The sequence below is a fragment of the Taudactylus pleione genome, unplaced genomic scaffold (assembly GCF_031769625.1).
Source record: "Taudactylus pleione unplaced genomic scaffold, aTauple2 ptg000702l, whole genome shotgun sequence".
NCBI classification, from domain to species: Eukaryota; Metazoa; Chordata; class Amphibia; order Anura; family Myobatrachidae; genus Taudactylus; species Taudactylus pleione.
The window spans coordinates 296,149-311,789 of record NW_028285104.1 but is presented as its reverse complement, the minus strand read 5'-3'; the positions used below and the strand labels follow the sequence as shown (position 1 = coordinate 311,789).

Here is a 15,641-nt window from a genome sequence, read left to right as displayed (position 1 = left end):
TGGCTGTAAATGTTCAATGGTCCATATTAAGAATAGGGATAATCTGTGACCAGTGCTGTATGGGTGTATCCACCCCCTACACTCTCAGCCCCACTGTCTCCCTATTTACATAAAAAAGAAAAGTTGCCACATTTTGTGAAAAAAATAGAAATACCATTTTAAAAGTTAAGATATATGGCCGAATATTTGATGCAGCTGGTCACCATCATCCTACCATGCTGATAGACCTGTTTTTATGTGGAGGCCTTAAGCTGTAGCTCCATCTACCCTATTGTTAATCTGGGCCTGCTGGCAGGAGTAGAACAAACGCCCCAAGTCCAGCAGCTGGGAAACACCCCCACAGAGAGGAAAGTCCTGTCTACTCAGTTATCAACCAGCTAGAGGATTCACCTCTGGGGATTAGCAGTGTGGGTCCCAGCCAACAAGACCTCCCCTCTTCAACATTTAATTGACGCCTCCTCTCTCAAAAATTAGATGAGGGAAATATTACATAAACATCCAAACACACAGTGCACATATGAAGATCCCTTTATCATACTAATAGAAACACTATTTATGCCAGCAATCAAAATACAATTGTGATTAAACCAACTCAGGGATACTTAATTTGGCTTTCTCGTACTCTAGTCTGCATAATAATAACTTTAACTAGTGACAAGTTATGAGAAAACATATCTCTATATAACGTAAACCAAAATACCAGCTAATTTTACTAAACTATAGGAAACAATTACTTAAAATACTGATGTAGACTAGAATAACTTGCAGGGTGGATTGGTCGTAGGCATCACTGGTAGATGTATAAAATTTGTTTTGTCCAACATGTAACAGGAATTGGGCAACAAGGGTCACTCAAGCATGGTGATCTCCCATGCTGGTCTCCACATAGTATGTTGTACACAGGCTATGGCCAGAGTGCTGTTCCATGAGTTTGTCATCCAGAAGTGATCAAGCTACAAGTCTGGGGTGCTATGTACATTATGATATTCTGTATGGCATCACCTTGATGCTCAATGTACTGTATGTCATTCAATGAAATGTTGTCTGTACATTATGGCAGTTACTGGGATGCTGTCAGTGCTGTATGGTGATCTTGGCTGTATGGTGGTAACTAGGATGCTGTTTGTACTGTAATGTCAATAGGATGCTCAATTTAATGTGTGGCAGTCGCTAGAATGATCTATATACTTTATTGTGGTAACCAAACTGGTCTATATTCTTGTGGTGGTGATTGAGATGATCTTTGTACTGTATGAGGTTTACTGGGATCAGGGGAGTAGCAAGACTTATGGCGGCCCAAAAGCAAAATGTCCAAAGACCTTCCCCTCCCCTGTGCAAATAATTTTTATCCATTTTGAATGTAAATGATCTAATATAGACTTACTTAGCTTATATGCAGGATTAAATAAATGGTAATTAGCATACAGTAAGCATTATAAACAAAAATATATATATTTTAAAAAAATATATAGTCTCACCAATCCTAAATGTTTCTTATACAACATGGTATATAAGAAGGCTATGATTCATTAATAAATCAGTTAATGGAGAGAGATGGAGGCAGACACAGCTGGGTCAGTGACAGCAGATGCCATGCAGCAACAGGGCAGACTGGCCCACATAGCAGCCCCAATCTCTGTACCTACTGTCTGAATTTTGCTGCAAAATTGGACAGCTGCATTGGCATATATTGGGTGTTGAATCTGCGTCCAGGTCTCCAGTAGGATTGTGTTAACAGTCTGGCCTGGAGTTAAATCCTCAGAGGATTGAACAAGTGTATATCCATCTTAAGTCATGCATTGTCATATCAGATGAATAATTTGCTTTATCCATTGTTTCTAAATTAAAAACGGCAGATAAAATGGGAGGTGTCTGAAGGGGTAAGGGTGACAGGCCAAAATTTGTTATAAAGTCATTACCTGAATATGTTATTCAGATTCTTTTTCTGAAAATGTTGCTGTTCAGAACCTTATTGGGCGATATAATCCAATGTTCATATCAGTAGTCGTTGTCCAAAGTCACCTAACTAAAGCCGGAACTACTCAGAGAGTATCAATGTAGCAAAATGTCACCACAATATGGCTGCCAGTAGCTGGGCATCCTTTATATAGGGCCGTGACCTGCATTGTGACATCACAATACATGCAGGCAACAGCTAGAGATGGCTGTACCTTGGATCATCTCTGGGCCCAGACACCCTGCAGCAGCACTCTGGTGAAAATAGAAAAGCCTGGGCTTAGGGAGAGGGTGCCTGTAGCAGCCGTACACTCCTACTATAGCTACACCCTTGACTGGGATGCTGTTTGTGTGGATGGCAGGCACAAAGATGCTATCTGTATTGTATGGCTGTCAAGTTGGCTGTTTGCTAGCACAACTTATGATTGTTTTGGGGCACCTGCAGTTTAAATTTGAATGAGGCCACTCAGAATTTTTTCCAGGGCCACTTTAAGTTCCCAATCCGCCCCTGGTCACAATACACTATTGTGATATACAAGCTTCCATCCTAAATCACTAAAATCAGGGCTCCCCTATTCCCAGATGCTCCGGAAAAAAATAAACAGCGACAGGAGTTCTTTAAACGAGAAACTGGATGAAATTATATGGAAATTCATCATCAGAGAATATCCAGAAAATCTGCTTCTCAAACATAAGGAAAAGGTTCTTAAATTTTCGAGGGATCATTTACTTAAACCGAATAAGTCCAAAGGAAAGAAACAGGACCGTATTCTTTCTTCAAGACAATTTACCACAAGCAGCTCAATAATACAAAAAGCTACTGGAGCTCTGTGGCCGATTGTCACCACCAATAAAGAATTACAATCCTTCCAAAATAAAACTCCCAAGGCATGTTTTAGCAGAGGCAGAAATATCAGGGATCTGGTTGTGCAGACGGACATTACAAATTTTGACTGTAGGATATTGAGACCTAATATGAGGAAACCTGGATGCTACAGGTGTATCAATTGCGTTACATGTCGTTACCTAGACACATGTACTACATTTCGTCATCCACATAGTGGCAAGTATATCCACATACGCCATATAGTCACTTGTTCTACGAGCTACGTAGTATATATTATCAGGCGTCCCTGTAGACTATATTATGTTGGAAAGTCATCAAGATCGTTCAAGGAGCGCATGGCAGCATATCGGTCAGCAATTAGAGCAGCTATCTCTAGTGATCAGCCAGTAGCGACACATTTGGAGAATATGATAATCGACCATGTCCCGTAAAAACTGAGGGGAGGAGATAGGAATAAATAACTTTCAAGACTGGAAGCAAAATGGATTTTATGATTGGACACAGGATTACCTAAGGGGCTCAACGAGAAAATTTGTTGGAACAGTTTCATATGAACATAATTTGTCTTTTGTGACCTTAAATGGTCGAGATAATTGAGGGGATTTTGTAATTATTTAGGTTTTAATGCCCCTCTTAGCAAATTAGGGTCTTTGTATATAACGCAGACATTGGATGGATATTTATGATTTATATTTAGGATATATATATATATATATATATATATATACACACACACACACACACACATCTGCTTTTCGCATTACCAATATTAATATTTAATTTGTTCTTAGAGAGCAGATAAAAGCTTGTGTCTCTCATTAGTCCTTATAGTTATATTTATTTCAATAGTCTTTATAGTTATTTTCATTGCATTTAACATAGATTGTATATTTTTTGTTTGATTGTCATTTCTCCTTTATTGTTCTCTTCTTTGGGGGAGGGGGGGGTGCTTTCTTTCAATAGCACTGATTTGTTTGAATTGACTTTTACAGCACCGGACTAATAAGCTCCCGACACTGCTACAGCGCACTTACACTGTTAGTGGTGGACGGGGACGGAGCAACGTCACTAACAGGCATCCCCCCATGCGTGCAGTGTGGATCCGGCGTCGTTGCACTTGTGTTCTATTCTGAATTCTACTTAAGGTGTGGTAAGTTTGATACTTCCTAGCTGTAGGTTTCTATTATGTAATTGTTTATACTAGTCTTGACAAACTCCATTTGCTGAAATACAGGCCCAAACTTGCAATGAACCTCCACCATACTTCACTGCTGCCTGTAGACACTCGTTATTGTACCGCTCTCCAGCCCTTCGACGAACAAACTGCCTTACAGAGCCAGATTAAGGGGGGGGGGTGACACACAAAATGGCCCCCACACAAGGGTCGATGCGACAATGCCGAGAACAGATGTCCAGCGACACCTGTTCCCGGGTGGAAGCTCAGCAGCAGCTGTTCTACTGAATGCAGCAGCACGGTCAGTATGTGTACTGTTTCACTGTGTGTATGTATGTATGTATGTATGTATGTATGTGATTCTGTGTATATATGTGTTATGATGTATATGTGTTAGCGTGTATTCTGTGTATGTATGTGTCAATGTGTATATATATATATGTAAATGTGTGTATACTGTTTATGTGTGTGTAGTATATATATATATATATATACACACACATAGATATATATTTATTTATTTGGAATCCCCCCTCCCAAAAAAAATTCCTGCATTTGCCCCTGTCTTTATTGGGGGGGGGGGGGGTGTTTAAGTGTGGGGCTTTAAGGGGAGGTAGGCTTTGTGTAGCTTAGAGGGGCCCCCACAACTTAGTTACCCTGGGGCCCCCACAGGCCTTAATCCAGCCCTGCCTGCTGCCATATTTCTGCGCCCCAGTTCCTATGTTTAGCATATGCGAGCGGCCAAAAAGATGGTCGCGATGATCAAGACCATCGCGACCATCGGGCTAGCGACGAGACCCTGCGGTAGTGTCTCGGTGACCGCAAGCCCTGGAGTGATTTTGGCTCTGTCAGTCACCATCGACAGCACGCCCCCTTTGGTGCGAGACCCGGAGCGACAGCTTGGCTGTCGCTGTCCGGGTCTCGCGCATGCGCATGACGGATCTCCCTCCGTCGTGCGCATGCGCATTGGGGTAACATCGACCTGCTTGCGAGCGTCCTGCGCTCGCGAGCGGGTCTGAATGACCCCCTTAGGTCCCACTGGGTTCTGACAGTTCTGAGCCGAAGGGCTGGAGAGCAGTACAATAATGAGTGTCTGCAGGCAACAGTGAAGCATGGTGGAGGTTCCTTGCAAGTTTTGGGCTGCATTTTAGCAAATGGAGTTGGGGATTTGGTCAGGATTGATGGTGTACTCAATACCGAGAAATATAGGTACTTATCCATCATGCAATACCATCAGGGAGGCATCTGATTAGCTCCAAATATATTCTGCAGCAGGACAATGACCCAAAACATACAGCCACTGTCATTAAGAACTATCATCAGCGTAAAGAAGAACAATGAGTCCCGGAAGCGATGAAATAGCCCCCACAGAACCCTGATCTCAACATCATTGAGCCTGTCTAGGATTACATGAAGAGACAGAAGGATTTGAGCAAGCCTACATCCACAGAACATCTGTGGTTAGTTCTCCAAGATGTTTGGAACAACCTCTCTGCTCAGTTGAACCAAAACAGTTGATGCAATACCTATCATTGACACTACAGCCCTGTCGGTTATAAAGATTTTCCTGAATGGACGGTGCTATCTGTGAGACTGTTTTGTGACCTGAGCTAGGATAGTTGATTAACCATCTAATGGTGGGTACACACTGGGCGATATTACTGAGCGACTGCACGATTACGACATCGTAATGTCGTAAAAATGTGCACTTTTATGTCGGAAACGACCAGCGATGCGCACTCCCGTTTCCAACATTGTCCATTGTCTGAACATGCAGCACAATCTGACGACCTCGTCAGGTTGCTGCATGTTGGGGAATGGGGGAGAGAGCCCGGCGCTGAACGATATCGTTAATGATATCGTTCAGCGGCTGTGCTCAATGTCATGAACGACATTGAGCACAGCCTGCCGGGGACACACTACACAATATTGCTCAGGGAGCATATCGTGTAGTGTGTACGCACCTTATGACTGTGTGTGTCAAAAGACAAAAACCTTGCGGACTGGCTATTCACATTCCAGTTACACAGGAGCTACAATGTGTCTATTTTGAACTTATAATATTGTTGTCAACAGTGGATATTCTAACCTGGGTGAATTAGATAATCTTGATTTCCTATTAATTGAAGTGTAGTATCAGGGGAATTCATATGAAGATTTCCAATTGTAATTTTATGCTTATATATTCATATATTTTATTGTGAATAAATTGCCTGTTCATCACCTGTATTTGATCAAGCGCTCTAAAGGTAAAATGAGCGATTGAACGATAACGATATCGTTTAATCGTTCGATAATCGTTTGCAGCTTGTTGAAAAAAAATTGTTTTTTTATGCATCTATCATCGTGCAAACATGCATGTTTGCAGCTGATTGATTGTGCCTACACTGAATGACTGCTCGTTCAGTGTAGGCACATCACAGACTGACAAACGACTGCACGATTACAATGTCGTAATAGTGCAGTCTTTTGCCTGTCTTCTAGTGGATAGGCACCCTTATGTTTTCTTGTGTTTGGTATGTAGTGGCTAGCAGAATCCACTTTGAGAGCAGCTGATCACTACTGAAGTACTGAAGGGTTATCACATAGCGCACTATTTTCTGTCTTTAGCTTTGTATTGCTCTTGCCAAACAGGAAGTTAAGAGATGTGTATACAAATAATATACAGGATGAACCTGCTGCTGCTCCAGAGAAGCCTAGACAACATAAGCTGTTTCTAATGTGTGTGGCCAAACTGGATAGATCAAGCCATTCTACACACACTATACAATTATATAGGGATTATTACTGCAGACAGCAGCTCATCATAATTAAAGTTTACTTTTATGGTGCAACAAGGCTTTGCAGCACCAGAAATTCCATTACAAAACATACAAATACAGTCACACATAAAAAGGAAACCAGTACAGATGAGGTTAACAAAAGAGGTGCCGATGTGAGATAAAGGTTGGAGAGGGCAGACTTTCCCAAACTCCACTATTACAGCATGCTTGCCGACTATCTGGCTGCCCCTTCCGGGAGGGAGCAGCCAGATCGGCTTGACTGGGGGGGCGTGGCCAACAAACGGGGGCGGGGCCGGCCAGACTACAACAGTTTGCGGGTGGAGCGGGGGGCGGAGCCACGCGATCGCGTCATTTTGGCCACGCCTCCGCTACACGCTGCCGATATTACAGGCAGCGTGAAGCAGGGGGCGGGGCCAAAATGACGCGATTCGACGTGAATCGCGTCACAGGCCCCCCGCTGCCGGGGATTTTCCTGTCATTGCGGTGGGGGGCAGGAGGGGTCGGCAGCTGCCGGGAGACTTGCCTGCCTTCCCGGGAGGTCGGGAGCGGCACCCGATTTTCGGGAGGCTCTCGACCAAATTGGGAGGGTAGGCAAGTATGTATTACAGTCCAGGTTTTAAGGATATCCATTATTGAGACCAGATGGTTAAATAAAATTGACTTAGGTACTAATTAAGTCACCTGTGCTCAAGCATAGCTATCCTTAAAACCTGGACTGTACTGGTGGACTTTGGGAACCTCTGGTCTAAAGGGAGAGGGCTATGCTGAAACAACAGGAGTTAGTAGGACAGATGACAGCATGCGTCCAAATGGATTTACAGGGATACCATAAAACATGAAATCAAATCCTTATAATTGTACCTGAGGAATAAAAATAAATGTATACAGCTCCAGTGATGGACTACAAGTATCACAGAGAAAAAAAACGCATTATATACATTTACACTAACAAATTACATCCTATCTGCAAAATACAAATATATTAAATAGTAGCACTTCTGTACAGGAATATTGGTGGCATTTAATAGTGTCAAATGTGTGACAGATTAAAGGGATGATGTCCTTAGCACCCAAACTCCAAGTAGCCATTAAAAGCTATGACTTGGCTGTGTACTATGCTTTAGTTTGCACTGCAAATGTGTATCTGTTATAAGTCTTCCTGGATCTCACACAGAGATTTGTCATATTAGTATTAGAGCGAGACTTGGAATTAATAAGACCTATGTGTACTGTACAAACCTTTCAACAGTAGCCATGTTCTCTAGCTCATCCGGTGTCAGTTTGCAGTTCGGGTCTTTGGACACTGGCTCCTTTATACATGTGAGCAGAGTCCCACCTTGTTGCACTGCTAGCTTTAAGTCATCCTGGAAGATAAATAGCATGCAGTTACAAGGAGATTACTTATGTCCTGTTGGTCTACACATTGCCTCTGAACCACATGGAAAACTTTGTGTAGATGACATTTTCAATATCATTGGGAGAAATTCACTATATAGTATAACTGGGGAGATTTCTTTCCCACAAGTTAACCTCTTCAGATCCTTTGTTTACACACACACATGAACATAACCAACCAGAAAACAGATGGTCACACAACAAGTGATGCAATCTGGAGGGATTGTATAAACAGGGCCTATCTCACTGGCTCCTACGCCGTATATGAGTGATGAAATATAATACAAATATAAATGTATACACAATGTAATTCGTATCACTGCTGTTCCTTTACAGTCCCTAATAAGTAATAGATCTATTTGCAACTGAGAAAAACAGACAAAGGGCCATATTCAATTTGGAGCGAAAAGCCGTTCTCGGAGAAACTTTTCCGCCGATGACATAATTTTCGCATTTCTCACTTATATCCGTATTCAATTGTAGCGTCTTTTGGCCGGTGCGAAAATGCAATGCAATGTAACAGGTGAAAAAGTTTTGCCTATGATCACCTGGTGGAAAAAAGTGCGGAATTGCGGTTTTGGGGTGCAGAGGTGCTGAAACCACTCTGCACCCTTTGTATACACCCCTTGACGCTAACTGCGTAAAAAAACTCTTAAAAAAACACAAAGGACACCCCAAAAAAGCACTTTGAAAATGTGGGCGAAAAAGTTCAAAGTGGGGGTACAAATTCAAAAACTATAAAAATACCCTTTGGGGGGTCTGCAAGTATGGGGGAGGTGTTTGGTTGATTGCAGGTGACTGCTGAAGGTGTGTTTTTTGCGCATTTTAATGCATGACTTTTTTTTTTTAATTCAATAAATTTTTATTAATTTTATAAGCAGTTACAGGCATAAAATTTAAATTAACAGTGCTGAAACATTGTAAAAGCAGAACATTGACAATTGTTGATTCACAATAAATTGTATTTCAAAGAGAACCTGGGGCCTGATTCAGAGCCGGACGCAATTAGCGCTCGCTCGTCCTGAAAATAGGGGTGGCTATTCAAATGAACCGTTCGCTGTTTGCGGTCTGTTCACGCCTCTAGGTCTGAACGAGCGAACAAAACTTGCGGTAGTTTTTTGGGAAACTACGCCCCCTGGCCGCTCGCATCCTACGTCATGTCCGCTATTTATTAGATTAATCGAGTACATCGAACAGGGTATGAACTGCTCGCTATTCTTGTGGTTGGTTTTTGCTACCACAATTTTGCGAGCAGTTCTGGCTAAAAAAAAACACAGTGACGTTGTCAATGACGCTGATGTTTTAATTATGCACACCCATAAAACGCCCGTTTTGACCTTTAAGCAAGCCTGCGATCGGATCTCCACTCCCCGTTTTCAAGCACCTTCCCCTGTTACCACCCACATACGCCTCATTCTGTCACTCAAAATAGCAGGCATTCGCTATTTTGCGAGCACACGATTTTCGGCCGCACTGACTGGTTCGCGCATGCGTATTACGATCCGTACGCATGCGCAGTTGGGCAAACATCGCTCGGAGCGAACGAGCAGCCACTTGCGTCCGGCTCTGAATCAGGCCCCTGGACGTGGCCTCAATTTGTTATAGTCAAACATTATCATATAATATATAGAAAAAGCAACATTTGAGAGGAACTAACATAGTTGGTTAGAGTTTATTTCGGCCAGTCAAATCTCAGGTGTGTACCTTTTGAATCTCAGCTAAGCATCATACAGATGTGAAAGTATTACATCAGACATTTGATATTTATCATCAAAATTCAATAAGCAATCATTAAACACCGGATGACCCCCATCTGGCATGACAAGCATGTGTCGATTCAAGCCACCTAGACCATATCTTAAGAAATTTCTTTTCTGACTTCCTGGCTATAAATACAAATTTTTCATGTGAAACTACTTTATTTACCAGCGATATCCATGCGTTAATGCTCGGGGCGCATGGCGCCATCCACTCCCTCGCTACGCACACTTTAGCGAGCATGCACATATTATTTACAAATAGTTTAGAGTATTTATCAATACACTCATCTTCAATGGTAGCCAGAACACATGTCACTGGAGTGAGAACATCTTGTGGTATACCTGTGGCTGATATAATACGACATACCTCTTGCCAGAAAGTATTTATATTTGGGCATTGCCATATGAGATGCCAAAAATCTCCTTCTGTTGAGTTACATTTGGGACATTGTGAGTTTGCTCTACCCCCAATTGCGTATAACCTAGTGGGTGTCATATAGACTCTATGGAGTATAAACTGCTGTATCTGCTGAAATCGAGCAGACACTGTGGCATTTCGTGGACTGGTCAAAGCCAGCTGCCATGCCTCATCAGAAAGTACACCAACATCGTTTACCCATTTTTGTCTAATATGCGCTAGGTCAGAAGCATGATGCCCATCCAATAATTTATTATATAAAATAGAAATCAAGCGGCAAGAACCTAACGATGTCATCATTGTTTTAAGCGGCAAGTCAGGAAGAAGCAGTGGAGCCCCTCTGAATTGAGCACTAAGTGCATGTCTAAGTTGAAGAAATCTGTAAAAGTATTCCCCAGGAACTTTAAACTCTGCTTGAATTTGCTGAAAAGATTTCAAAAATCCTTCCTGATATAATTGCCCAATACATGTCACTCCCCATCTTCCCCATACTTCCCCAACTTGCAACTCAGAAAGCTCAGAAAGTGTGAGCCAACGGGGCATCCGGATCTAATCCCTCCACCTTTAAAATTTGCGAAGCCAATCTCCAAATTAATACAGCTTGTTTGACCAGGGGAATTTTGACAGTTACCAAGCTATCGCTAAGGAGTAGTTGAACCGGAGACAAACCCGTGTCGTTCTCAGCTATGATATGATTAATCATAGAGTCTGCCTGTAGTGCTTGGAACCACTCCCATAAGTGTGCCAGCTGTGTGGCATAATAGTATAATTTAAATGAGGGCAGTGCCAGACCGCCTGAGTCTCTACGCCTAGTCAACGTATCAGTTTTAATTCGAACTCTCCCACTAGACCAAATTAAAGAGGAAAGCAGGCCATCAATCTGTTTAAATATTCGCTGTGGAATATATATTGGGGAATGATGAAGAACATATAGTATTTTGGGTTGTACGACCATTTTAACTATGTTTACCCGGCCTGTCATAGTAAGTGGCAGTTTGCCCCAGACAGAGACCCGATTTTTAAGAAACTCAAGCTGGGGGTTAATATTGAGGGGTATATACCTAGAGGAATCCCTTGTAATCCAAATCCCAAGGTATTTAAAAGAGTTTACCCAATGCAGCGAGTAACGTAGCTGAGAATCAGTTGGGCCAGGACCCACAAAAGGAAGCACGTAGGATTTATCCCAGTCCACACATAGGCCGGAGTATCTACCAAATGTATCTATAGTACTTAAAACATATGGGATGGAAACTGTATATTTTAAAATAAATAATAAAATATCGTCTGCATATAGCGCAATCTTATCTATTTAGTTCCGACGGGGAGTCCTAGTATATGAGGGCAGGCTCTGATTTTGCATGCCAAGGGCTCAACGGCAAGGGCCAACAAAATAGGAGACAAGGGGCAGCCTTGCCTGGTACCCCGGAACAGTGGAAACTGGGGGGAAACAAATCCATTTACAGCAACTCTTGCCACAGGAGCAGAATATAGTAATTTAACCCATTTTATATATCCCAGACCAATTCCAAATTCCTCCAGTGTCTCCCACAAGTATTCCCACTCCACTGAATCAAACACCTTAGCGGCATCAAGAGATATTATGCAAGACGTTGAGTCATCACTTCGGGGCACTTGTAAATGTGTAAACAGGCATCCAAGATTAATGGCAGTCGATTTACCAGGCATAAAGCCCGTTTGATCCGGGTGAACTAGTTGTAATATAACCTGGTTAATTCTAGTAGCTAGAATTTTTGCTAGCATCTTAACATCAGTGTGTAATAATGATATGGGCCTGTATGAATCAGTAGAGGAAACATCCTTATCAGGCTTGGGTATAACAATTATAAGAGCTTCTGACATAGAGTCAGGGAGTTTGTTATATTCATATATTTGATTGAAGAGTTTAAGCAGGCAAGGCAAATAGAAGGTTTTATGTTTCTTATACAACTCAAGAGGGTTCCCATCCACCCCTGAAGCTTTGCCGGTAGGAAAGGAGTTAATGGCCGTCTCAATCTCCTCTATGGTTATGGGGGAGTCTAAAAGATCGCGGCCTTCTGAACTAACTTTTGGGAGAGATATATCTGCCAAGTAGTTACGAATATCCTGTATTCCGTCTTTCAAACGAGAGCTATACAACTGAGAGTAGTATTTCGCAAATTCCATGGCAATATCAGGGACCTTATTATATACCATTCCGTCTTGGTCATTAATCCGGGTTAACATTTATAGACGATCTCTCACCTCTAGCTAAATTGGCCAGATATGATCCGGGTTTATCCCCTGAGGCATATTGGTGGTGAGAAGAGAAAAGGAGTTTAAAGTTTGCTTTATCCTCCAAACATTTTGTCCACGCCTTTTGCGCATCTACCCAGTTCTGTCTATTACAGTCAGTGTTGTCTGACAGGCATGTCAGCTCCAGCGCTCTACACAAAGTCTCCAGCTCAAGCTCCTGTTTTTTTATAGGACGATTTTAGGCTGGCCACCCTCTGTATCAACGTACCTCTAAGGAACGCCTTAAAGGCATCCCATAAACTGGGTTGAAAAAACGGTTCGCTATTTAAATAAAAAAATTCTGATCATGCAGCTTCCAGTTCAAGGCCAGCACCCATTCGTGTTAGCCAAAACGGATTTAGCTTCCAGAAAGATTGTCCTCTATGGCCCTCTAAGTTAATGGCCAGTGAAATAGGGGAGTGGTCAGAGATGCCCCTAGTTTGATAATGGATCTTCTGTATACGAGGCATCACACTAGGTGTTACCAGGGCCAAGTCAATTCTAGAGAATGATTTGTGAGTAGAGGAGAAATAAGAGTATTGCCTTTCGTGTGGGTGCCTAAGTCTCCATGCATCTAATAAACCCATCTCAGTCACCATATTCGCAAACCGGGTCTCCCGATCCCTACCGGCTTGGCCTGTGCCAACATATCTACCCAGTGACAAGTTCATCACATTGTTGAAGTCACCGGCACATACTATTGGTAATCCTGGGAACAGGGCTATAAACTCAGCCGCCTTTTTAAGAATTTCGTGCGAGTGCGGGGAAGGGACATATATTGCCAGGAGCAATAAAGACAGAGAATGTATTCTGCATTTTAGGAAAATATACCTACCCCCCACATCAGTTTGTATCTGATCCAACACAAAAGGAACTGATTTTCTTACTAGTATCGAGACCCCTCTGGACACTGATGTGTGCGTTGAATGATACGCCCAGCCCACCCAGGGTTTCTTTAATGACATCAGACGTCCTCCAACTAGGTGTGTCTCCAGTAAACAAATAACATCCGCTGCATATTGTTTAATCTGTCTAATGACCAGCGATCGCTTAATTTTGTCATTTAGCCCTCTGACATTCCAAAATAAGAGATTAACACTTAATGATGCCATCTTAAATTACTATATTGCTTATATATTAGGGAGGCCAGTCGTCCAGTCCTCAAATAATACAAACTCTGCCAATTCTGAAGGATACAAATCCAAAGCAGCACAAAAACCTCCCAGCAAATTACAACCCTCACCCACCCCCCACCCTGTATACCAGCCTGAACTACGGCATACCTCATCCCTAAACTAAACAGAAACTTCTCCCACTCTTATTCCTACGCTTCTATTAGTCAACTAAGGCAGTGCATTTATACCACTACCCCACTACATACGCAATATACAAAGGGCAAAAAATATAATGGCCCTAAGGCATAACACAAATGAGGTCTCCAGGTCTATAAATGTGTACCCGGGACACCATAAAGGAAAACATAGAGTTAACCTTCCGCTATCAATATATTTGTACCGTAGCATACAAAATTATAAAATTAGCTAATTATATATATTGTCAACACAAACAAATATTCGTGTACATACGGACTTTCAGTAATTGTAGCGATTCAAACATCACACCAACAAAAAGGAAACATGCAAGGTTCAATCTTGAGCCATCGGGAGTCTCGCCGGTCTGCGCCGGTCCAACCACAGGGCTGCGTCTCGCGGGGTTGCAAAGAATTTTGTTTCTCCGTCAGCCACCACCCTCAATTTGGATGGATAAATCATGGCATATGATATGTTGAGATCTCTCAGACGCCTTTTTATAGTTGAGAACTGTGCCCTTTCCTTCTGAATCTCTATGGCAAAATCTGGAAACACGGAGATCTGAGAGCCATTCCACTGCAGGGGGCCACTCGTGCGTGCCAGTTGAAGGATAACATCCCGATCTCTGTAATGAAGAAGCTTCGCAATAAGCGTGCGAGGTGGGGCTCCCGGTGGCATGGGCCTAAAGGGGATACGATGGGCTCTCTCCACTGAAAAGTAGGGTGAAAACGAGTCTTTACCAAAAGTATCGGTCAGCCATTTTTCAATAAACTGCTCTGGATTACTGCCCTCTTCCTTTTCCGGCAGTTCCACAAATCTCACATTATTTCTTCTCAACCGACCCTCCATATCTGACAGCTTTTTCTGGACCACTGACATCTGTGCATCAAGGGATCCAACTCTAACACCTAGGGGTGTTATTTGATCTTCTAAAGTGGACGTACAGGTTTCAAGCTCACCCACTCGTTCTCGGACACATTGCAGATCGTGGTGTATTAACGATAGATCCGATTGGACCTTGCCAATTTTATCAGAGAGTCTAGTTTCACATGCCGTGACTGCGTCAATAACACGCTGCATTGCAAGATCTGAGGGAGTATCTGAAGTTGAGGCCGCAGACTCAGCGGGGGAAACAGGAAGAGATTCACTCCCATGATCAGCAGTTTTAGGTTGAGCACCAGAGCCTCTAGCATATTGTACTAGTTTTGCAGCAGCAGCTGAGTGATGCTGATGCTTTACCATATTTATATATGCAGATAATACAGTTTGCACAGGTGTGCACTTAAGCACAGAGAGATCACAGGGTTTTGGAGATGATTTATATAAATCACATGCAGGTCTATGGTGAGAAGGTTCCTCTGTAGCAGCAGGTACTGGCCTATATTTAATAGGAGCAAGGCTTATTAGCTCAGAGCCTGATTGTAGGGCACTACAGGACACCAAGGAGCATTGAAAAAAAATGGAGGAGATATAAAAATTAAGCCACTCCGGACACTTCACCTGCCACTGGTCTCCCTGCAGAGGGTTGGGAGCATATATCCCAGTCCCCTGGTGCAGATAAAGATGGTCCCACAGCAAGCCCGGAGTGTGAAGGCGCCAGACACCTCACTACATCGCCGTCCGTCTGACCCGCAGTTCCCAGCAGCAGAGTCTAGGCGCTTCACCCAGGCAGCAGGCAGGACGATCCGCCGTCTGGATGTGGTAAAGACAGGGAAACCCGATGAGGG

General features: G+C 42.8%; 1 protein-coding gene across 2 annotated transcripts in view; it reads right to left on the bottom strand.

The window, feature by feature from the left end:
* Positions 1 to 15,641, bottom strand: part of MCF2L2 (MCF.2 cell line derived transforming sequence-like 2) — a 382,435-nt gene that overhangs the window by 267,646 nt on the left and 99,148 nt on the right. For both annotated transcript variants that reach the window (XM_088456383.1, XM_088456384.1), the window contains exon 8: positions 8,000 to 8,124. In XM_088456383.1, the coding sequence (XP_088312509.1) occupies positions 8,000 to 8,124 (125 nt within the window). The remainder of the gene's footprint in view (positions 1 to 7,999; positions 8,125 to 15,641) is intronic.